Source organism: Pogoniulus pusillus, chromosome 22, assembly GCF_015220805.1.
Source record: "Pogoniulus pusillus isolate bPogPus1 chromosome 22, bPogPus1.pri, whole genome shotgun sequence".
Lineage (NCBI taxonomy): Eukaryota > Metazoa > Chordata > Aves > Piciformes > Lybiidae > Pogoniulus > Pogoniulus pusillus.
The window spans coordinates 10,625,624-10,648,918 of NC_087285.1; the positions used below are offsets into that span (position 1 = coordinate 10,625,624).

General features: G+C 49.9%; 2 protein-coding genes across 4 annotated transcripts in view; one reads left to right on the plus strand and one right to left on the minus strand.

Annotated features, from left to right (window-relative positions):
• Positions 1–1,700: 1,700 nt before the first annotated feature.
• Positions 1,701–11,842, minus strand: YIPF5 (Yip1 domain family member 5). Its single transcript, XM_064161684.1, has 6 exons — positions 11,731–11,842; positions 10,729–10,836; positions 7,672–7,844; positions 5,989–6,134; positions 3,559–3,740; positions 1,701–2,788 (listed from the first exon to the last, which is right to left on the minus strand). The coding sequence occupies exons 2-6, from the start codon at positions 10,824–10,826 to the stop codon at positions 2,626–2,628; spliced, it is 762 nt and encodes a 253-aa protein (XP_064017754.1). The 5' UTR covers positions 10,827–10,836; positions 11,731–11,842; the 3' UTR covers positions 1,701–2,625.
• An 8,668-nt stretch (positions 11,843–20,510) lies between these two features.
• Positions 20,511–23,295, plus strand: part of KCTD16 (potassium channel tetramerization domain containing 16) — a 56,395-nt gene continuing 53,610 nt past the window's right edge. The window contains exons 1-2 of one of the 3 annotated variants that reach the window (XM_064161685.1): positions 20,511–21,608; positions 21,880–23,016. In XM_064161685.1, the coding sequence (XP_064017755.1) occupies positions 22,185–23,016 (832 nt within the window). In that variant the 5' untranslated portion in view covers positions 20,511–21,608; positions 21,880–22,184. Of the gene's footprint in view, positions 21,609–21,739; positions 23,017–23,295 lie in introns of those variants that run through there. The other 2 variants (XM_064161687.1, XM_064161686.1) reach the window with 2 other exon arrangements.

Below are 23,295 nucleotides of genomic sequence, written 5' to 3' on the forward strand. Positions count from 1 at the left end.
TCATTAATGAAGGTAATCACAGTAATTTATTTGCACAAACACAGGACACCATGCTCCACCAGCAAGTAATGTTCTGCACTAAAAGGAGGAAAAACCTTGAGCACTAGGGCAGATGCAGGCTCCTGACCCAAAGGCATCAGAACCACCAACTACACATCTGCTAAGCTGCCAATTAAAACATCTGCTAAACAACAGCAACTCAGCACTTGATTTAGGATGAGAATTTTCACAGATTCATAGAACAGTTTGGGTTGGAAAGGATCTCAAAAATCACCTAGCTCCAAGGCTCCTGCAAAGGGCACAAACACCATCCACTAGACCAAATTGCTCAAGGTCCCATCCAGCCTGGCCTTGGCCACCTCCAGGGAGTTCCCTAGGCAATCATCTTTGCTCTTGAATTTATTTCTGGCTAAAACTCTGTGTGACAGCCAGTTCCAGTCCATAATGGTTTGGTCTCAAAAGCTCCACAGGTTGTGGCACTTCCCACAGCTCCCAGTGGCACAAATTCCAACCTTGGCCACCAAAGAAGGACTTTGTCAGTGTCTTCTAGCAGCATTGGGAAGGTATTTTTAGAAGGCACAGAACCAAGGGAAGAGAGAACAAAAATGTGTAGTGAACCTTTGAGATTCTTCACTCCTGGATAAAGGTTAAGGCTTTCCTCTGGAGATGCACTTGCACATCAGAAGGTGCTAACCAAACATGCCTGGGCAGTGCTTCAGCTCCTGAAGTACACAAACAGGTCATTCCATGGCTGGGAGAGATGACTGCCAGACCCACACCTGCACTTCATGAAATTAAATCCCCTAGATTAAGCTGCTGAGGAAACTGCCACTGCTAGAGCTTCTCATCTCCAAAGCAGGGAATTTGTGCCTATGTAAGCCACCTCCCCTCCCCAGAATGAGCTAAACCATGCCTGCAGCCCTTCCTCACTGGTTTTAGGAATTAGCAGGTGTTAACATGAACAGCTCTTTTTGCTTCCCCACTTCTGACACTTGTAAGACTTCTCATCACAAACCAGATTAGTCTCCTCACCTAAGACTATCTGTGATTCTCTGACTCTGCTCTTCTGAGACCCTACCTTGAATACTGCATCTAGCTATGGTCTCCACATCATAAGGATATGGAGCTGTTGGAGGAAACCCAGAGGAGGGCCATGATCCGTGGGCTGGAGCACATGTGCTATGATGACAGGCTGAGGGAGCTGGAATGGTTCAGCCTGGAGAAAAGAAGACTCTGAGAAGACCTTCAGAGCTGCCATCCAATGCCTGAAGGGAACCTACAGAAAGACTGGAGAAGGACTTTTCATAATGGCATCTAGCAACAGAACAAAGGGGAATGGTTTTAAACTGAGGGAAAGCAGGGTTAGACTGGGTCTTAGGAAGAAGTTCTTCAGTATGAGGGTGGTGAGACTCTGGAACCGGTTGCCCAGAGTGGTTGTGTATGTTCCTTTGCTAGTGGCATTTAAGGCCAGGTTGGATAAGGCTTGAACAGTGAGTACAGCTTAGAGGTGTCCCTGCCCATGGCAAGGAAGCTGGAATAGATTATCTGAGGTTCCTTCCAACTTAAGCCATTCTATGAATCAAGCATCAATCTCACTAACTGAGCAAAGCCTGCAGGCTGATTTTGCTTCAGTGTTTCAAGTATGTATTATCAGTCACTGAATTCCATTAAACAAGGTCAGGAAAAAACCCAACAGCTCCTTCAAAATTTCAGGAAAATTTAATCAATATGCCTTAAATTATTTTACAGTAACTACAATACTGACAAGCATAACATCTTCCAAGTGGTGTTTGCTCTGGGAAGTGCTGCAAAGGAGACTCCTCCTCACCTATCACTACGTGCAGCACTAGGAGAAGAAACTCTGGTTGAAGTCATCTCCAGCAATCCAAGTTAACACACATCTACTCAAATGGATTTAGAACTCAAGTGTGACAGAATTACAGATCCCTTTCACTTTGAAGCATCTGTATCCTAATTCATATTTAAGTATCTAAAACCCTGAAGTGTGATCACATCAAATGAACAGGTAAATGAGACCCAGGAATTGAAGGGCAGGTTGATGAAACACTTCGGCTGCTTGTGTTCATTTTGCTTTTGGTAAGAGGGGACAGCAAACAGGTTCCTTACTACTGCAGATAGAGTCAAAGTACCCAAATCTGCATCTCTGTTAACTGTTGGGGATTAAAAGAATCCAACCAAAGAAAAAAATTCAACCAACTGTTAACTGCAACCCTTCTGTTAATTGTTTGGGATAAAAAGCCCTTATCAATTGATAACTGTAACCCTTCTCCCTTCCCTAAAAAAATAACCCAAAGCAAACAAACCAAATCTCTCAAAGAACCAAAAGTCTTCTAAAGATACAGGAATGGGCAAGGAATGACATGAAGTTGGTGAGCATGGACACTTAAAGCTGACACCCTCAGGTCATTCCAGACAGTATTCAAGGTCCTAGAAAAGTGAACTCCAGACGTTTTGTTTTCATTGTTCCAGCTGATTCTGAACAGGTCTGAGGTTGGAGACAGCAACACCACACAGTTGTTCACAGCTGCTTCTGGTCCAGCTCAAGGTTCCAAGTGGATGGGTTTGGTTTTGGCCCACTGGAGTCCAACAGTGTGGACAGTCTGCTCAAAACACAGAGATGAGAGCAAAGACCCCATAGAGCAAAGCGCAGGGGTATGCCACGAGGAGCTGCTGTCCCTCCATTGCTAAGGCGGAGATAAAGATTTTGGAAGCAGAGAAGCTGCACCAGCCAATGATTCCAGCTGTCAGAATGATCCCCATCATCCCCCTGCACAGACAGAAAAACAATGTATTTAAGACTGTGTCCACCCTTCAGGAGTCACAACTGGGCTGTTGCCAACACCTTGTACTGATTCTAACATTGAATAAAGTAGAATCACAGAGTTGCTCTGGTTGGAGAAGACCCTATAAGGTCATCAAGTCCAAACATTCTCTACCAAGTCTGGTGCTAAGCCACATCTCTCAGCAGCGCACTTTGGCCTTTTTGCAACACCTCCAGGGATGAGAGGATTCAACCACCTCACTGAGGAGCTTGTTCCAGCTTTTTTGGAACCTTTTCCAGTGAAGAAGTTTCTCCTAATGTTCAACCTAAACCTCCCCTGGTGCAACTTGAGGCCATTTCCTCTTGTCCTATCACTTGTTACTAGAGAGATCAGCACTCACCTGGCTCCAGCCTCCTTGCAGGGAGCTGTAGAAAACAAGGTCTCCCCTCAGCCGCCTCCTCTCCATAGTAAAACAATCACAGATCCCTCAGCTGCTCCTCACACTAGACCTGTTCTCCAGACCCTCCACCAGCTTGTTACCCTTCTCTGAACCTGCTCCAGCACCTTAATGTCTGTCTTGAATTGAGCAGCCCAAAACTGAACCTAGATTCTCACCACCCTCAGCATGAAAAAGGACTTCCTTGTATCTAGGCTGAATCTCCCTCTGGTCCTGTCACATGCAGTTTCACCAAGGAATGTGAACATTCTTTGAGTAACTTCCTTCAGCATCTCAGGACAGAAGACTCTCACTGAACCATCAAGTTGCTGTACTTACTGCAAGGAAAACACAATAGCAAATGTGGAGAGCAGGATCATGGGAAGAAGGCAGTATCCCAGGACACTGGCCACGCAGCCAAAGGAGACTCCTGTCATGCTCATTAAGTTCAGGAGACAAAACATCCCCAAGCAGCCGATTGCACTTATTCCATACACGTAACCAAACTGGATTTTGCCAGCCTGAAAGGGAAACAGAGCAGCACAAGTCAGCCACCAGAACAAGGAATGGCTCCCACTAACAATGGGAAAAGTGTTTGCAGAGCATCTTCATTTCTCCATCCTGTTCCTCACCACTACTTGCTACAGCCCAATTCAACAGGATTTTCCCACCACTGGAATTCCCAGACATTCAAGAGGCAGCTTTAGCCTCTCTGATTGAATTTGCAGGGTACTGATTTCAAAGTCCTGTTGAACAGACTTCTGAGTTGTTATTCTTTGACCTCAGCAGCAACGGCCTCTGAATTCTTCAGGGTTCACCCAGCCAACTGATCACCTGCAATAATAACCTGTAAAGGTGCAGTGCATAAAGACCCAAAACTGGAGAGAATGTAAAACAGAACAAAGTGGTCATTTCTTAAGAAAAGAGCTCCCCAATATATCTAAGCTGGGAGGGATGTTGATCTGCTGGAGGGTCATGAGGCTCTAGAGAGGAATCTGGTCAGGCTGGACCAATGGGCCAAGGCCAATTGCATCAGGTTCAACAAAGTCAAGTGACCCAAGTGCAGGACCCAGCACAACAGCCCCATGAATGCTCCAGAATTGGTGCAAAGAGGCTGGAAACTGCCTGGTGAAAAAGGACCTGGCAGGGCACATCAACAACAGCTGAAGATGAGCCAGTGTGTGCCTAGGTAGCCAAGAAAGTCACCAGCATCCCGGCCTCGATCAGAAATAGTGTGGCCAGCAGGAGGGAGGTGATTGTGCCCCTGGACTCAGCACCTGTGAAGACCATACCTTTAGTGCAGGGTTCAGTTTTGAGCCCTTCACTTCAAGGACATTGAGCATGATCAGAGAAGGACAAAGCAGCTGGTGAAGGGTCTGGAGATGAGCAGCTGAGAGACTGTTTAATCTGGAGACTACTGGAGTTGTTCAGCCTGGAGAAAAAGAGGCTGAGGGGAGACTTTTCAGCTCTCTACAACTCCCTGAAAGGAAGAAGGAACCAAGTTGGGGGTTGGTCACTTCTCCCAAGGAACAAGCAGTAAGACAAGAAGAAATGGCCTGAACTTGCACCAGGGAAGGTTTAGGTTGGACACAAAGAACAATTTTTTTCTCCAAAAAGGGTTATCAAGGCCTGGCCCAGGCTGCCCAGGGCAGTGGTAGAGCCTCCATCCCTGGAGGGATTTCAAACCTGTATAGATGTGCTGCTGAGTGACATGGTCTAGCAGCAGACTTGGTAGTGTTGGGTTGATGGTTGGAATGGATGAATTTAAAAGGTCTTTTCCAGCCTATTCTATGATTTGTTATAGACACCTCCACTAATTCTTCTGGCCTGGTTTCCATAAATAGAGGTAACTGACAAAAGTAGGTTCAAGCACCCTTGATACCCAGTCTCTGTTCTAGGTGTTCCAGCACTCAAATTTCAAGCAGCAAATGCAGTGCCTGGAGAGACAGAGGATAAAACTAAATGACAAAAGATTTCATTGACAAGGAAGCCCGTTTGCTGCTGCTCTGTCATTTCAGAAGTGACACTCTGGAATCATTAAGCCCCCATCTTATTTCAATTAAGTTCCACTAATCAACTTCTCAGCTGATGGCCTGTGAAGCAACATATGCAATTTGAAAGCAGGTTTAGCTGGGAAGTGTTTTGCAGGCTGACTCCACATGTATCAGTGCTTGTGAAATACTTTTTCAACATGGATTTGGAGTTTCCTCGCCTCTTGAGTAGAGAACATTGAATAAAGAGTATGGGGGCAAGAAATACAATGAAAACTAGGAACTAAGTGTTACAAATCCACCCCCTAAATGAAAAAATAAACATTCCAAGAGGAAATTAAATGAATATTCAAATATTTAATACCTCCATTGTCCTGATTCCTGTAAGACAGGAGGTAAGAGACTGCAAAAAGCTAAGGTATGATTCTGAAAGTAAAGCATTGCTATTAAAAAAAGTCTAAACAGGCAGAAATCTGAGTCACTCCCATTCCTGTGACAAAACAAAAGCCCTGTCCCTCCAAAGCAGAGTGTGAAAAGAAATCTGAACCACTCTGAAATCAATATCAAGCAAATTCAAGCAGAAAAAGATGAACTCAAACTCTGCTGAAGCCTAGTGACAGCAAACTCATTGATCCCAACTGGCAGGGTGCAAAGCTCCAGTTCCTCTTCCATGCAGCTATCAACCCTTGGCCAGGATGCACCTTCAGTAAATCCAGAGGTAAGCTGCTTCTAAGGATACAAATACACACAGAGAGGTATCTTGCAATCAAGACCTTACCAGCAATAATGTGGCTCCAAAAGCCAGGCAGAAAACCATTGGTCCAGCCAAGTCAGTCTCATTCATGATGCTGCCATCTGCTACTTTTAAGGGGTGCAGAACTGTTAGTGTCTTCTGCCAGATGTGGTCGAAGTTGATCCCCAATTCTACAAGTCACAGAAGAATTAGTTGATTTCTGTTCTCTCCCCTTCCTGTCACCCCTGTTTGCTTCACTCAGTTTTCCCTGCCACTCCTCTTCTAAATCTCCTCCAGCCACTGTACTACAGGGACCAGATAACTGAGATATTCCTTTTTTCCTCAACCTGCTGTGTGCTGCCTTCACAGACATAGGGTCTCAAATGCTTGGAAGTGACAAGCTGATTTCTAAATAACATAAGCAGTGCTCTGGCTCAAACATTTCTTTACCTCTTCAAATGACCAGAAGCAGGTGAGACCAAACAGAAGCACAGAACAGATTCCCCAAGTCACCAGTCACTGCCAGCTGAAGGATTTCTAATTATAAGTAGTTTCTCTGTCCTTAATTACCCTCTTTCATAAACCACTCTTGGTACTGAACGAGGGTGGATATAAACTGAGAGCTGAAGCCATCCATCCAGACACTAACCACAGATCTGTTCTGGCAGTGTGCACAGGCTGCATTCCACAGAAGAGTTTCTGCAGTGCTGAGCATTCTTCTTCAGCAATGAAATTTCAGCTCTAACCCAAGAACTGACTGAAGCTAACTGCACTGCTGTATTTTACAGTAAGTGGGCAATCAGAAGTGTGACAATAGGTAATGGGAACAAAATTGAACAGAAAAAGTTCCAGCTAAACATGAGGAAGAATTTAACTTAAGGGTGGTGGAGCCCTGGAGCAGGCTGCCCAGCAAGGTGGCGCAGTCTCCTTCTCTGGAGGGATTCCAAATCAGTCTTGATGTGCACCTGCATGACCTTCTCTGAGTGAACTTTGGCAGTGGAATTGGACTTATGATTTCCAGAGGTCTCTCCCAAGAACTAACATTTTGCATTCTATGATCATTTCCCATTGTGATTTATCCTAATTACTACATGAAGTCAAGTTATCTCTTTACTTCATGATATCTTTCACAGAACAGCAGGTATAAAGTGACAAAACCGGTAGTGATAAGATCAGGGACAATGGCTTTGAGCTGGAAGAGAGGAGATTTACACAGAAGATTACAAAGATGTTCTTCAGAATCTCAGAATCACTATGAATGGGAAAGACCTCTAAAGTCCAACTGCAGCCCAGCTACCATGACCACTAAACCATATCCTGATGCTGGAGATGCGGAGGCATGGATGGTGTTGGTGATGAGACACTGGAACAGGTCGCCAAGGGAGGTTGTGGATGCTCCCTCCCTGGAGGTGTTCCAGGCCAGGTTGGATAAGGCCTTGATCAGCCTGGTCTAGTGGAAGGTGTCCCTGCCCATGGCATGGTGTTAGAACCAAATGATCTTTAAGGCCCTTCCAAGCCATTCTGTGAACCTATGAAATTTGACCTGTAGAAGGTCCCACCAGACTATGGACTTCATATACCCAAAGAGAAACAGATTCCAATGCAATTAGTAAGAATCTAAAAATCAACTTTGTGCCTGCAGAAGCAGGGAATGCACACACTGTGCTGCTCAGCTTATCCCCACACTGGGAAAAGCTGTGGATCTGAGCCATGAAGCATAAGTTTTACCTTCTAGTAGAGGAGGCTCATCCTCAAAGTTAGTTCCGTAGAAAGCCTGTGCCGAAGTGGGAGCATACGACTGTGATGGCTGCAAGATGTGCCCAGTGTAGGGCTGCTGCTGCTGCACCATCTCTGGAGGGACAAATTCACTCTGCTGCGAGTACTCATAGCCTCCATAGTACCTGCAGAGAGTGACAGCATGTTATGGACACAAAAGCCCCTTTTTAGGCACAAAGCCTCAGTCATCAATTCAAGCCCTTCTAACCACCACACTGTTCAGCTGAACAAGACCATTCTTGCCATGCACATTCTTGAAGCCAGAGGTATGGAGGAAGGAGCATTATCCATGGCCTGAAATACTATGACAGGTTGTACACCTGTTGAAGAAGGGTAGGAAAATTCTGCACCTCAAACTTATCCAACGTCTTTTTTAGTCAGTTGTTCTATCACTTAATGACCTCCCTCCTCAACCCAGGAAAGGAGGCTCATGGGCTGAAACATAAACAGAAACATAACTGAAAATTCAAATACTAATGCATGTAGGAAGTACAGGAGGTTAGACTCAGTCCATGTAGCTGTGGCAAGTCCCATCAGAGCGATGTCAGCAGTGTGGGCACCAAAGCTCCAGGGAAAACACCATGGGCAAAGCAGACAGGAGAGCTGGCCTTGGGAGCAGGACATGTGTGTCCCTCCAAGGATGGTGGCCATCACAAGAGGTTGTTCTCAGTTAACTTCCCAATTTAGAGTGTGGTGTTCATGGTATGGAATCTTCTATTGGGTCAGCTGCCCCAGCTTTGCTTCTTCTGCTTTAGCACCTGGCTGACTTGAAGCTGCTAAAGACCTTTGATCACCCTGGAGATCCACAGGCCACCACCAAGACCAGCATCTAATCAGCTGCGTTCTCACCACACTGGGTGCTGCAGCTCGCTTCAAGGTGCAGCCTTCCTGCACAGAAAATTGATTCTCTGATTCTATCCCAGCAAAACCAGGACATCCACTGATCACTACTGACAGCTCCATTGATGGCAGCAGTAATTTGCTAATTAGAGTATTTATGTGCAAGCTCACTGTTACAGAGTCATGCTGTCCATTCACACCAGCACTTTGGCCCCCTCCATATCTGAAAATCAACTTAGTAACAATAAAAATAGAACTCTTCTCCTTTTCCCTCTTCACTTAGGCATCATCACATCACATAAGGAAGAATTAAGATAGGGACATGAAACATTTTGACAGCAGAAAACCAAAAAGGGGCAATTGTTTCTTTTCCATGTGTTGTCAATGATTTACTAACAAGTCAGTTACTACTGGCTTTGGAATTCCTTCTAAGGAAGATTTTAGAGCTACAAAAATGGACATTGCTACCTGTAAAGCCAAATCAAAGCCATTCTCTGTTCCCAAACCATCTCCTAACTCACTCTTGCCACTAACCATTCCCGACTAGAGACTTCAGTAAATATCCCCAAAATATTTAACTACGGAAATACAAATAGAAAGAAGCAAACCCCAGAACATCTTCTCTTTCCTTTCCTTCTGTTAGCAAAGTTCAGCCTCCTGGCAGCACTGTAATCCTTATCAGGACATGTACGGGCATCAACTTGCTCTATCACAGGGATTACACAGGCCACAGGACACCACAACCCTCAGTGTGAGCTGGATATTCAGAGGGCTCCCTGGAGCTGCCTAGATATGTCCACAACACTTCCCAGCTAAAGCCTGGGGATCACCAGAGGCACTGTGGGTTCATGTATGTGACACTGCAACTATACTTCAACCTGAGTAGGTGGAGATGGGTTCACAGAACAACCACACTGCTCTTCCCAAAGATGTGAAGCTTGTTCATATAATTAAGAAGACTCATATAACCTTTCTTTCAAGACATTTTCAGTTCTAGGGGCCTCACTTCAAGGACATCGAGGTGCTGGAGCAGGTCCAGAGAAGGGCAGCAAAGCTGGTGAAGGCTCTTGAGAATAGGTCTGGCAAGGAGCAGCTGAGGGAACTGAGGCTGTTTAGTCTGGAGAATGCTAAGCAGAGAACTCATTGCTCTCTACAACTCCCTAAAAGGAGGTTGGAGTGTGGGGGGATTGGTCTCTTCTCCCTAGTATCAGTATCACAGTATCATCAGGGTTGGAAGAGACCTCACAGATCATCAAGTCCAACCCTCTACCACAGAGCTCAAGGCTAGACCAGGGCACCAAGTGCCACGTCCAATCTTGCCTTGAACAGCCCCAGGGATGGCGACTCCACCACCTCCCCGGGCAACCCATTCCAGTGTCCAATGACTCTCTCAGTGAAGAACTTTCTCCTCACCTCCAGCCTAAATTTCCCCTGGTGCAGCCTGAGGCTGTGTCCTCTCGTTCTGGCGCTGGTCACCTGAGAGAAGAGAGCAACCTCCTCCTGGCCACAACCACCCCTCAGGTAGTTGTAGACAGCAATAAGGTCACCCCTGAGCCTCCTCCAGGCTAACCAATCCCAGCTCCCTCAGCCTCCCCTCGTAGGGCTTGTGCTCAAGGGCTCTCACCAGCCTCATTGCCCTTCTCTGGACACGCTCAAGCATCTCAATGTCCCTCCTAAACTGGGGGGCCCAGAACTGAACACAGTACTCAAGGTGTGGTCTAAGCAGTGCAGAGTACAGGGGCAGAATGACCTCCCTGCTCCTGCTGACCAGACCATTCCTGATGCAGGCCAGATCAGGTGACAGAAGGAGAGAAAATGGCCTGCAATTGTGCCAGAGAAGGTTTAGGTTGGAGACTACAAGAAATTTCTTGCCTGGAACAGGCTGCCCAAGGGTGTGGCTGAATCCCCATCTCTGGAGGTGTTTAAAAGATTCTATGATTCTATACTCTAATCTTTGCCTTTAAGTACAGCAGATATTCAACTTCTCTATATCTCCTTTTCAGCAAAGCAGAGCAGCAGGAATTGATGTACAGGCAACAGCAGCTGGCTGAAACACCAAGCCCGTTCTGAACAAACCCTAGCAGCATCTTCACCCAGGCCTGGTGCCTACAGGAGCGTCTAAAGCGCTTTACACACGGCAGGGAAGTTCAAAGGGCATGCACAAGTTACTTGTAGGGTCTTCCGCTGTAGTCGTAGGACTGGGGCTGGTCATCGATGCTGTAGCTGGTCTGCAAGAACTCGCTGTTGAAACTGTCAAACCCAGACATCGCCAGCGATCTGTAAGAGAACAGCCAGGTTTGCTCGGGGCTCCACACGAACGTCCAACAGGAGCGCTTGAGAGACTCAGCGGTTCTGGCCGCCTGCTTCTATACGGGTCCTGCCCGGTAAGCCCTCCCCTGAGACCGCTCCGGGAGCTCCTAAAGGCACCGAGTTCGTTCCAAGAGCTGCCGAAAGCACCGGGGCCGCTCCGGGAGCTCCTAAAGGCACCGAGTTCGTTCCAAGAGCTGCCGAAAGCACCGGGGCCGCTCCGGGAGCTCCTAAAGGCACCGAGCTCGTTCCAAGAGCTACCGAAAGCACCGGGGCCGCTCCGGGAGCTCCTAAAGGCACCGAGTTCGTTCCAAGAGCTACCGAAAGCACCGGGGCCGCTCCGGGAGCTCCTAAAGGCACCGAGTTCGTTCCAAGAGCTGCCGAAAGCACCGGGGCCGCTCCGGGAGCTCCTAAAGGCACCGAGTTCGTTCCAAGAGCTGCCGAAAGCACCGGGGCCGCTCCGGGAGCTCCTAAAGGCACCGAGCTCGTTCCAAGAGCTACCGAAAGCACCGGGGCCGCTCCGGGAGCTCCTAAAGGCACCGAGCTCGTTCCAAGAGCTACCGAAAGCACCGGGGCCGCTCCGGGAGCTCCTAACGGCACCGAGGGCGCTCCTGACAGCGCAGAAGCCGGTCTGGGAGCTGCCTTTCCCGCCGCTCAGCCCCCAGTGCAGAGCCTCAAGTTCCAGCTAATTCCCTCTAGCTCGGGCGCACCCCTCCAGCTCGGACCGACCCCTTCACGGCTCAGGTCAACCGCAGGCTCAGCTGCCACCCCCACCCCCGGGCCACCAGCCCCTCTTACTCCCCTCAGGAAAGCCCCAGGCTCAGGGATGGGCCCCGAAGCCCCGCGGCACCGGCACAGACTCACCTTCGCGGCCCGGGCCCGGCCCCGCACCGCCGCCCCTGCGACGTGTCACCAGCGGCGCGAGCACTTCCGGGGCCCGTGCGGGGCACGTCCGGGAGCGCGGGGAGCGGCGCCGCCTTTGCGCACGGCGCGCTGGGCGGGGCGCTGCTGCAGGCATGCGTCATTTAGCCCCGCCCCTCGCCCCGCCCCTCGGGCTGCTCCCGCGCATGCGCACGGCTGCGGTTCCCGGGGCGGCGGAGCGCGGCGGGGGCTGCTGGGCAGCGCGGCGCGGGGTGCTTGCCGTGCTGGGGTTCATCGGGCCCGTCCTGCGGGACAGCGCGGGCACTGCTCAGGGCTAATCCTGCAGCATCCTGACAGGGGCCAACCGACCTTTTACCCTGCTGTGGTCACCACCCTGTTAGAGCGATGCAGGAGGTGGGAATGATGTGGAGCTGAGGAAACACAAAGTTTGGAACTGCGAAGATATCCTGAGGTGTCCTTTCACAGAATGTTAGGGACTGGAAGGGACCTGGAAAGATGAACCAGTCCAAGCCCCTTGCCAGAGCAGGGTCACCCATACCAGGTCACACAGGGACGCATCCGGGCGGGTCTTGCATCAGAGAAGACTCCACAACCCCCCTGGGCAGCCTGTTCCAGTGTTCTGCCACCCTCGCAGAAGGTATTTCCTCATGTTTCCTTGGAACTTCCTATGCCACAACTTCCACTCATTGTCCCTTGCCCTGTGATTGGGCATCACCGAAAAGAGCCTGGCTCCATCCTCTTGGCACTCACCATTTACATACTTATAAACATTAATGGGGTCGCCCCTCAATCACCTCCTCTCCAGAGACCCAGCTTCCTCTCCTTCGTGACCCTTTGCCACTCCATTTATCTTCCCAGTTCCATCATTTTGTGCCTTGTTTCTCGTGTAGGGCAAGGGAAAAGCTGTACTCAGACTTAGTTAGGAGATCCCTTCCGACCCCTCTCATGTTGCATCTCCACCATTTGTTTTTGTTAGCTTCCTGAAGCTCAGGTGCAGAGCACTGGAAGAGGTGAGCGTGCATGGCTGACTCAAGTGGCCTTTATCGTGGACAGAGCCATGGAAAACTCCACCTAACGTAGTCCAGATGAAGCTTCAGAATGGGGTTTGCTGCATTGTTACTGCTGCTGAGTAGGTACCTGAGAATAGGGCTTAGAAATGTGTTAGCTGAGCATGCGTCAACAGGGTTAGTCCCGCGCTTGACATAAGCAGCTGCTTATATGCACGTGAGAACTGAGCCCCTGTCACTTGGACACGTATGCTTCATAGTATCTAAGCTTCCCCCCTCCCCCCATGCTGCTGCCAGAATTCCACAATGTGGGTTTCTCACCACAGCACTCAGCGTGGAGCCTGCTCACAGCCCAGCCAGCCTGCCTGTGATTTACGGCTCCCATCTCCAACTCCTCCAGCCCCTCACAGACAGAGGTTGATGCTGCTCATACAAATCAGAGGAATGCTTTGGGTTGGGAGAGATCTTCGAGGTCATTTAGTTCCAACCCCCTGCCACGGACAGGGACACCTTCCAGGTTGCTCAAGGCCTCATCCAACACCTCCAGGGAGAGGGCATCAAAACCCTCTCTGAGCAACCTGTTCCAGTGTCTCACCACTGTGCAGTGCAGCATCTCCAGTGCCATCTGGCAGTTGAGTGAGGAGGGACTTCTTGCTCCACAGCAAATTACAAGCTGAGCAGTAACACCTTGACCCAGTGCCATCGCTGAGGTCAAGCAGACCTCTGGGAAAGATCACATCCTACAGGTTCATGGATGCCAGCCACACACATGAAGGTTCTGATGAGGCCATTTGGGTTCCCTACACCTCCTGCTGTAAGTTATAACATCATAGAATGGATTGGGGTGGAAGATACCTTAAAAATGGTACTGTGATACTGTGAAGAATCATCTGGTTCCAACCCCACTGCAATGGGCAGGGACACCTTTCACTAGACCAGATTGCTCATCCAACCTGGCCTTAAACACCTTCAGGGAGAAGGCATACACGACCTCCCTGGGCAGCCTGTTCCAGTGTCTCACCATCCTCATTGTAAAGAATTTCTTCTTAATATCCAGTATAAATATACTACTTTGCTTCTGCAGATGTGAGTCCTTGCTTTGAATTGTGTGTAAAATTGTCTTTTTCTTTAAATGCATTTTGGCTTAGGAAAAGATTACAGTTATTTTGTAACAGACTCACATGTATATAATCTCCTTGCGGGGAGATTACTGTATTTAAATCATAGTCCTGTTACAAGCCTCTCCTGCAAAACCTATCTGGTCATGCAGCACACATGGTATCTCCTGGGAACAGCCTCCAGAAATTATGCAGGTTGGTAGAGCTGAATGGAAAAAGGGTAGAGGAACCACAGCCCCAGATAATGCATACATAGATCAGTAACTGTGGGATAAGCTGCTTCTCACAAGTTTAGACCATAGGTAAACCGATGTTTGAAGACTGAGAGGATCCCAGCTTTCATGGAAGACCTGTAGAGTGTACAGACCACATCTGATGGTGGTGACTTAGTGTGGCTTTGCTGAACTGTGGGACTTGGCTGCAGTTCATTGGACAGTAAAATGAGACCCAAATCCCAGGCAGTGGGCTGTGCAATTCTCATCTGCTGGTGAAATGCTCTTTGGCTGGAAATCTATTTGGATTTGCTTAGATTATTAGAATTTACTGACAGCTTAGGCAAAGCTTTCATTAATTAGTTCTCTCCTCACTCTGCTTTAGGGTATCGTCTCCCTCAGCTTTGCAGGATGCATTCACACTCACCTGCAGCAGTGTGAGGCTGTTGGAGGCCTGTGGGTTCAAGGAGAGGCCAAGGTGTTGCAGCTGCAGAACAGCTTCCTTTCTGCATTGCTAGGAAAGGACATTTCAGAGACAGCCTAGCTCCTCATGTCTTCAGGAACAACCTAGTGAGGCTCCAAACACTGCCTGGCTAACACCGCCCCTCTCTTGAGGACCTAGTTCCAGCTGCACCCATGGTTACTTGCACAGGACCCGGCTTTGCAAGTAGCCTGGAAATGACTCCAAGATAAGAAAAGTAAAGAAGCCCATAAAATCAGTGAATGGATGACACAGTGCTGGTGTCACAACAATGCTGCCCAGGAGGGCCAAACTTTGTCTTAGATGTAACATCAAGAACCACACTTCAATTACACTCATGCTAATAACAGGATAATCTGACATTCGAGATCAGATTTGATGTGTCCTTGGGCAACCTGCTTTAGATGGAGGTGTCCCTGGGGGTTGGACAGAACGATCTTTCAGTGTCCCTTCCAACCCAGTGCAGTTTGTGAATCTGATGTACAGCCATTGTCATCTAAATCAGTGGAAGACGATGCCCCCTCACTGTCAGGTTTTGATGACCTAAGACTTAGTGCAATGTATTTAGAATAATTTAAGTTGGAAAAGACCTTCAAGATCATCAAATCCAAATGAGGTCTGACAGCAGGAGCAGACAGGCTTCCTGGCAGAAGCTATGCCCACACTCCATGTGGTACCTGATGGAAAAAAGAAGTTTCCTTATGTCTTTGACTTGTCTGCCTTGAACCATGCCCATGCTCACGTGCTTAGCAGCTGTGAAAGATCTGCCCCTTAGCCTCTTTCTGAGGAAAATACAGAATGCTCTTGGGTTCTACATGAAAGATCAAGGGTGAATCTGTCTAGTGCTCTGTGGGTACTTCTTAATGCCCCCTGCATGATGGGAATCACACTGCTCTGCCAGCAGATCCTTTTCTTAGGCAGGTTTTGCCATTTAGTGCTGATTGATGCTCCAGAGTGATATATATGTTAGGGCTTATTGCCCATATCTACTGCTGGATTCCAGCAGAGGAGATTTACTCTGGATGGGGCACACACTGTCTGCCTGAGGACATGGTGTTTTCTTCTCACAGAAACCACTGTCCTTTTGCACTGACAATGAGTCACAAGTGGACCCAACACATCTGCTGGGATTAGACTCATTCATTGGTGCCCAGTGACAGGACAATGGGCATAAACTGGAACCCAAGAGGTTCCACCTGAACAGAAGAAAATTCTTCAGTGTGAGGGTGGTGGAGCCCTGGAGCAGGCTGCCCAGAGAGGCTGTGGAGTCTCCTTCTCTGGACAGCTTCCAAACACACCTGGCCATTGTGATCCTGTGCAAGCTGCTGTGGGTTGCACTGGATGTTCTCCAGAGGTCTCTTCCAAGCTCACCATGCTGGGATTCTGGGATTTCTTTCCCTTTTTGCCATGCCATACTTCTCAGAACTGCCCTTTTCTCTGCACCCTGGGGAGCTGTGGCATTGGCTTGGTGTTCAGAGATGGGGCTGCTAAGGAGCACTGAAGGTGCAGAGCACATGGCCAAAGGATCCTTAGGTGGCACCTTGAAGTCATTTCTGGCTCAAAGTCTAAGGCTAGAACTGGAAGTACTGCTTTGCCTTTTTTGTGGTAACTATTGTATGTAAAAATCACCCAGAGTGATGAAAGTGGCTCTTCAGTTGAGTCTTCTGCCCAAACTTTAACTTAAGGCTTTTTTCCCCCCCTAGGATGACTCCTTCACTTTGTGTTACTCTCGGTCACTGCTTCTTTGAGCATCTTGAGGTTTTGCAGGGTGTTGCTAAACGGTGCTGAGCTGCTTCCCCTTCCTTTGTTACGTGTGGGCGAGTGATGGGTATTTATAGCTGGCGTGTTCACGCTGCGGGGTGTGATGTCTACTCACCATCACTACTACAGACCTTGCCTCCTAGCATTCATTGCTGCTTCTTCTAAGACACTTTATTTTTCCTTTAGCCCCCACAGAACCTGCTGAAGTCAGTTGTCCCACGATTTCCTGAAAGCTTCAGTGCTAATTTAGCACCTCCTCATGAGGAGTGACCTCAAAGCGGTGACTGACGTCACCTCAGTGGGAGTCTTAGTGGACAGCAGGACGACCATGAGCCAGCAATGGGTCCTTGTGGCCAAGAAGGACAATGGCACCCTAGGATGCATCAAGAAGAGGGTGGCCAGCAGGCTGAGGGAGATTCTCCTCCCCCTCTACTCTGCCCTGGTGAGTTCACATCTGGAGTACTGGGCCCAGTTCTGGGGTCCCCAGTTTGAGAAGGACGTAGGCTTGCTGGAGAGGGTACAACAAAGGGATACAAAAGTGCTGAGAGGATGGAACATCTCTGTGATGAGCTCAAGACTGAGAGAACTGAGTCTTTTTAGGCTGGAGAAGAGCAGCCTGAGGGGCAAACTCATCAGTGCTGACCAATACTGAAAGAGTGGGCATCAGGAGGATGAGACCAGGCATTTTTCAGTGGTGCCTGGTGGCAGGACTAGAGGTAATGGGCACAAATGGAAAAAAATTCCACTTAAACACGAGAAGTAGCTTCTTTAAGCCTGACAGAAACACTGAAACAGGCTGCTGAGAGAGGTGGTGGAGTCTCCATCTCTCAAGTCATTCCAAGCTCACCTGGTCATGTTTCTGTGTGACCTTCTCTAGGTGACCCTGCCTGGGCAGGGGTGTTGGACTCAGTCTCCAGAGGTCCCTTTCAATCTCTCCCATTCTGTGTTGTCATTAGTACATGGAGTTTAAGCATTGCTGTGTGGTAGCTTGTGGGGTACACTCTCTAAGGTCAGGCTGGATTTCCCCCTCACTGTAAAGTTATGTGGGCATCTGTTGAAGGTGGAACATGCCTCATCCTTCTCCCTCTAACAGATTCATAGAATCATAGAATGGTTTAAGTTGGAAGGGTTGCCAAACACCGTCTAGTTCAAATGTCCTGCCATGGGCAGGAACACCTTTCACTGCAGCAGGTTGCTCAAGGCCCTATCTAACCTGGCCTTGAACACCTCCAAGGAGGGAACATCCACAACCTCACTGGGCAATCTGTTCCAGTGTTTCACCCATCAGAACTGTAGCTGCTCCTCAAATGAGCTGCCTTTGTTCTGCAGCTGAATAGGTAAGAACCTGAGCGTGGCCCTGACACACATCTGACATGTAGGTCACCACTGTGTTTGCCCTAGATTTTAAAGTTTCACTCTCCTCAGGCTGCACTTTGGTGGAGTTGACCAATGGATTGTGTGTAGCTGGGAAGCATTCTCTGGGGCTTTTACTACAGGAGTCATCTCATAAGGAAATTGTATTATGTTAGGGTGAAATGTTTGGAACATGCTGGGTGAGGAAATACAAGCAGGTGTGGGGTTCCTTTCATTTCCTGTGTGAGAAGATCAGGTACATTTCTGAAGCTGTAGTGATTAAAATGCCTCAGTTTTGTTATTTTCAAAGGACAATTCTGATTAGAACTTTTCATTGAGACTCTGAGCTGAAATGTCTCTGTGCTCACTAATCACAGACTATCCGTGGCAGGATGCTTCACAGAAGCTCATCAGGAATCACAATTTCTCACAAGACTCTCTCACCACACCTGCATGTCACATGTACTGTGTTGCCTCCACTTGGCTCTCAAAACTTCTACCCAGGAGGTCTTTTATCCCTGTGCCTTGGTGCATTGGATCTTCACAGAATTGTTTTGGTTGGAAGAGACCTTCAGCATCATCCAGTCCAACCATTAACCCAGCACTGCCAAGTCACCACTGAACCATGTCCCTCAACATCACATCTACACAGCTTTGAAGCTCCTCCAAGGATAGAGACTCCATCACTGACTTGGGAAGCCTGTTCCAGGGCTTGACAGCCCTCAAAGGTAAGAAAATTTTCCTCATGTCCAACCCAAACCTTCCCTGGTGCAACTTGAGGCCGTTTCCTCTTGTCCTCTCACTTGTTACTAGGGAGAAGAGGCCAACCTGTGCTTGGCTCTAACCTCCTTTCAGGGAGCAGTAGAGAGCAATAAGGTCTCCCTTCAGCCTCCTCATTTCCAGTCTAAACAACCCCAGTTGTCTCAACTGCTCCTCACCAGACCTGTTCTTCACTAGCTCTGTTGCACTTCTCTGAACCCACTCCAGCCCTTCAATGTTCTTCTTGGAGTGAGGGTCCCAAAACTAACCCCAGGATTGGAGATGTGATCACTGTGTGACCTCTACTGGCTTCAGGCCTTGTTTGAAGGAGATCAATTTTTCCTGAGAAGGGTGACTTGACTCTTCTAGCCCTGCCAGCCTGGCACCCCTGGCCTTGAGCAGTGGATGTAAATACAATTCCAGCTCATTAACTGGCGTGGATAACGGAAATATTTGAGCAAGCTGATGCAATGCTGCTCGTTTGAGCAGGGGCAGCACTAATGAGCTGTCATCCCAAGGGAAGCTACCATTTCATCTGTCTGGCTGTGGAGATGGTAAAGCAGTGACTGCACCAGGCTCTTAGAAAGGGAATGGAGACATCTAAGGTAACATCTACTCCCATCGTATCTTCAGATTCTCATGTAACTGTCATGGAATACTTGGCAGGGACTCTTTCATCTGGCCACAGAGATGATCAGAGGGCTGGAGCACCTCTCCTGTGAAGACAGGCTGAGAGAGTTGGGGATGTTCAGCCTGGAGAAGAGAAGGCTTCAGGGAGACCTTAGAAATGCATGCCAATATCTGAAGAGGACCTGCAGAAAGGCAGAGGAGGGACTTTTTAGAACGGCTTGCAGTGATAGAATGAGTGGCAATGTCTTGAAACCAGGGCAGGGGAGATTGAGGTTGGGCATCAGGAGGAAGTTTATCACAGTGAGAGTGGTGAAATACTGGAACAGGTTGCCCAGGGATGTGGTTGAGGCCCAATCCCTGGAGACATTCAAGGTCAGACTTGATGTGGACCTGAGTAACCTGATCTAGTTGGATGTGTTCCTGCTGAGTGTAGGGGGGTTGAAAAAGACGACCTTCAAAGGTCCCTCCCAACCCAACATATTCTGTGTATCTGAATTTGTCTGTCAGAAGTGTGTGTGGGGGAATGCTCAGTATTTGGTCTTTCTGTGAGGTTCACTGGGCATTGCTGGGATAGTGCCAGGTGTGAACAACAGAAATGAAGTCTAGACTGAGACAAGACCTTTGCTCAGGAGCCTAGCAGCAGTTCCTTCAACATTAATGAATTGATTAAGGTAACAATCAAGGGTTTGCTTAACTGTGCAGCTCACAGTTGGGATTTGAAAAGTCCATCAGACTACAGAATCATGGATTTCTTTCTTATCCTTGAAACCTGTACTTCTCCCATCACCGTGTTGTGGTAACTTTTGATTTCTGATGCTGGCCATGCTCTCAGAAGAATCCAGCTGAAACATCTACAGCTCAAGTGCTGTCAGCACAAGCTCTCCTAATGATGCCTTCCTCATGCTAAGGTTTCATTCAAAAAAACTTCCCCTTCAGGTTTTGGTTATTAGTGGAGTAAAAGGCTCTACTTTACCGCACTTCGGTCATCCTGAGGAACCTGGGTTTGCCCAGAGCTGGCATGTGCTGGGCACAACGCTGGATGTCCCCATTACCATGCCGTGAGAGTGCGGGTGGGTGCGCGATGAGCTCACGGAGCTGTTGGAACGGCTTCATCCTTCATTCCGACCGATGCTTTTATTTAATCGAGTGCCTTAACGTACCCGGGGGTCTCCAGTTTACCCCCTTGGGCCCACATCCAGCGGCGGCAGGAGGCTGCACCGCCAATCCCCGTTTCCCCGATGCCGTTCAGCTGATTTTCCAGCAGTACTTGGCCCGGTGAGAGCAGCCGGGACGATCACGGCGGCAGACGCGAGGTGGCAGTGCCGGGTAGCGCGGGGCGGGCGCGGAGACGCGGCCGCAGCTCCCCACTCGTTAAAGACCCGGTTAAAGTGGCTGCGGGACCGCTCTTGCCCCGCCGAGCCTACCGCGGGGTCCCAGATCCTCCCGTCTGCGCCACTCTCCGCTGCCTCCCACCCTTTCCAGGGAGATGAGGAGGGCCCGTGGCGGGACCAAACCACAGACCCGCCCGAAAGCCACGGGGGTGCGTTCCGGGAGCCCCCACCCACCGGGCGCTCCCACCCTGCCCGCCTCTTTCTCCGGCTGAAACCACTGCGCGGCGCCGGGAAAGGCACGTTTCGGCTGCGGGAGGGCAGGGGAACCGGAGCTGCCGGCAGGGAGGGGACGGAGAGGAGCGGAGCGGGGAGGAACTTCCCCAGAACTCCAGCGGAGAGGGCTACAGAGCCTCCCGGATCCCCGGGCACTGGCACCGGCACCGGCAGCGGGCACCGGCGACAGCTTCGGCAGCTGCAGCGGCTCCGGCGCGGTCCCGGCGCTGGCGCTGTCCGCGGTCCTGAACCTGCCCCCGGTACTGGCGTTGTCCGCGGTTCTGACGTGGTGCCCGGTGCCGGTGCCGGTCCCGGTGCCGGTGCAGGTCGCGGCCGCTCATCCCAAGCCGCCTCCTTTAAGATGATGCAATCGGTCCCGCGCTCCACGCTCCCGTGCCCCCGCCGTTGAGCAGAACAGAGCCGAGCCGCGCAGCGCGGTGCGGGAGCGGCCCCGCGGCCCGGCCCGGCCCAGCGGGGCGGAGCGGAGCGGCCCCAGCGCGGACATGGCTGTGCAGCCAGCCGCGCTGCCCGGGAGGCTGCCGCCGCGGGGGCTGCCGGAGCCCCGCAGCCCTTAGCGCAGGGCTGCGGGCTTTCTGCAAGTCATCTGAGGCAGCCGAAAGGGCTCCCCTGCCCCGCTCACTCTGAGCACAACGGATCTGTTTCGGAGGGGGGGCTACTGCGGGGCTTTTTTTTCCCTCCCCCCCGTCGTGCTCTGTGTGTTGGTTTCTCTCGTCACCTGCCACTGTTAAGTTTCCTGTGACTCAGTTTAACTCTTGAGATCTCCACGGATGTCGCCGAGAGCACTTTTCTTGCCTTTGCTGTCCCTTGCTGGGATGGGATTTGTCGCTGCCTGGCCTGTGTGCCTGTGTGTTGTGTTCTGAGTGCCGGGGGGTTTTGCTTTCCTTTGCCAGAGCTTTGCGTTCCTGCTGACCAAGGTAAGCCTCGCTGTTCCCCTTCCCTCACCTGCGTGTCTCAATCAGCTGTGTCTCTAAAGACGAAGTGTGTGTTATGTTTGAAGCAGGGGAGTCGTTTGTTATCCTTTCATTGCTAAGTAGTTGTGAGAAAGGAGCACAGAACTTGCTGAGAACCAGACCCATTTAGCAGCAGATGCAGCCTGGCTTTCCAAACTGCTCTGCTTCTCTCTGCTGCAGCTCCTGTGGTGCTTCACAGACTAATTTGTGTCTCACTTTGTTTTCCTTTTGACAGACCTGTGAATGACCACAGGCTTGGCTTGCCGTTGATTTGGATGGCTTTGTGGGAAGATCTAAGGCTGTGATTGCATTTCATGAAGTGAATCTCTCCAACCTCCATGGCATAGGGAATAAGCCACTTCTGCCACACTGTCACTCATGGACAATTCAGATTTGGGTTAAACAAACCTTTAGGCTGGTTTTCTGTTTTCTCGCTTCCCCTTTTCCCCCATTTGTCTTAATATTGGAAGCCTTATTCTACACTTGGATGTGATTGATAGTCCTGCTGCTTCCTGCTGCTGATTTCTTCTTTAAAGTACCATGGCTCTGAGTGGCAACTGCAGGACTTACCTTCCTGCTCGGGAGCAGGGGACTGGGCTCCACTCCTTCCCAGAGGTAGTGGAGCTAAATGTGGGTGGCCAGGTCTACTTTACCCGCCACTCCACCTTGGTTGGCACCCCTCACTCCCTGCTCTGGAAAATGTTCACCCCAAAGAGAGACACAGCCAACGATCTGGCCAAGGACTCCAAGGGAAGATTTTTTATTGACAGAGATGGTTTCCTCTTCCGTTATATTCTGGACTATCTCAGGGACAAGCAAGTGGTTTTGCCTGACCACTTCCCAGAGAAGGGGAGGCTTAAGAGGGAGGCTGAGTACTTCCAGCTCCCAGACTTGGTCAAGCTTCTGAGTCCTGATGACAGCAAGCAAAGCCCAGATGATTATTGCCACAGTGACTATGAAGAGGTATCCCAGGGCAGTGACACCAGAATCTGTCCACCCTCAGCACTCTTACCGCCTGATCGCAAGTGGGGATTCATTACCATCGGCTACCGGGGGTCGTGCACAATTGGCAGGGAGAGCCAAGCAGATGCCAAATTCAGGAGGGTCCCAAGGATTTTGGTTTGTGGAAGGATTGCTCTGGTTAAAGAGGTCTTTGGTGAAAGTTTGAATGAAAGCAGAGATCCGGACAGGGCACCAGAGAGGTACACCTCCAGGTTTTATCTCAAGTTCAAGCACCTGGAGAGGGCTTTTGACATGTTGTCTGAGTGTGGATTCCACATGGTGGCCTGTAACTCCTCGGTGACAGCTTCCTTTGTCAACCAGTACACCGATGACAAGGTCTGGTCCAGCTACACCGAATATGTCTTCTACCGTAAGTACAGCTTCTGAAGGGGGGGTGGGAGTGGCACTGTCTGTCTGAAGCTGCTCTCTTCCCTTGGCCGATTCTCAAAGCACAGAGAGAGCAAATGTCCTTGTGCCTAAGGCTTTATGTAGGTCTGGAAGGGGGGGGCTACGCTTCAGCCGAAGCCTTCGAAATGCAGATCAAGGCTGAAGCCGATGGCTTGGTCCTGGCTAGGTGGCAGCACAGACTGCCAAAAGCCCCCGTCCCTGTGCCTGGAGGCTGCCTGCATCAGCCATCTGCCTGCCTTCC

Bases quoted from the DNA above. Each gene is read 5' to 3' on its own strand.
- YIPF5 (XM_064161684.1), bottom strand. From the start codon at position 10,826: ATGTCTGGGTTTGACAGTTTCAACAGCGAGTTCTTGCAGACCAGCTAC. The intron at 7,845-10,728 runs GTAACTTGTGCA...CACTCTCTGCAG, and splicing joins TACAGCGGAAGACCCTACAA to GTACTATGGAGGCTATGAGT. The intron at 2,789-3,558 runs GTAAGTACAGCA...CTGTCTGTGCAG, and splicing joins GCTATTGTGTTTTCCTTGCA to GGGGATGATGGGGATCATTC.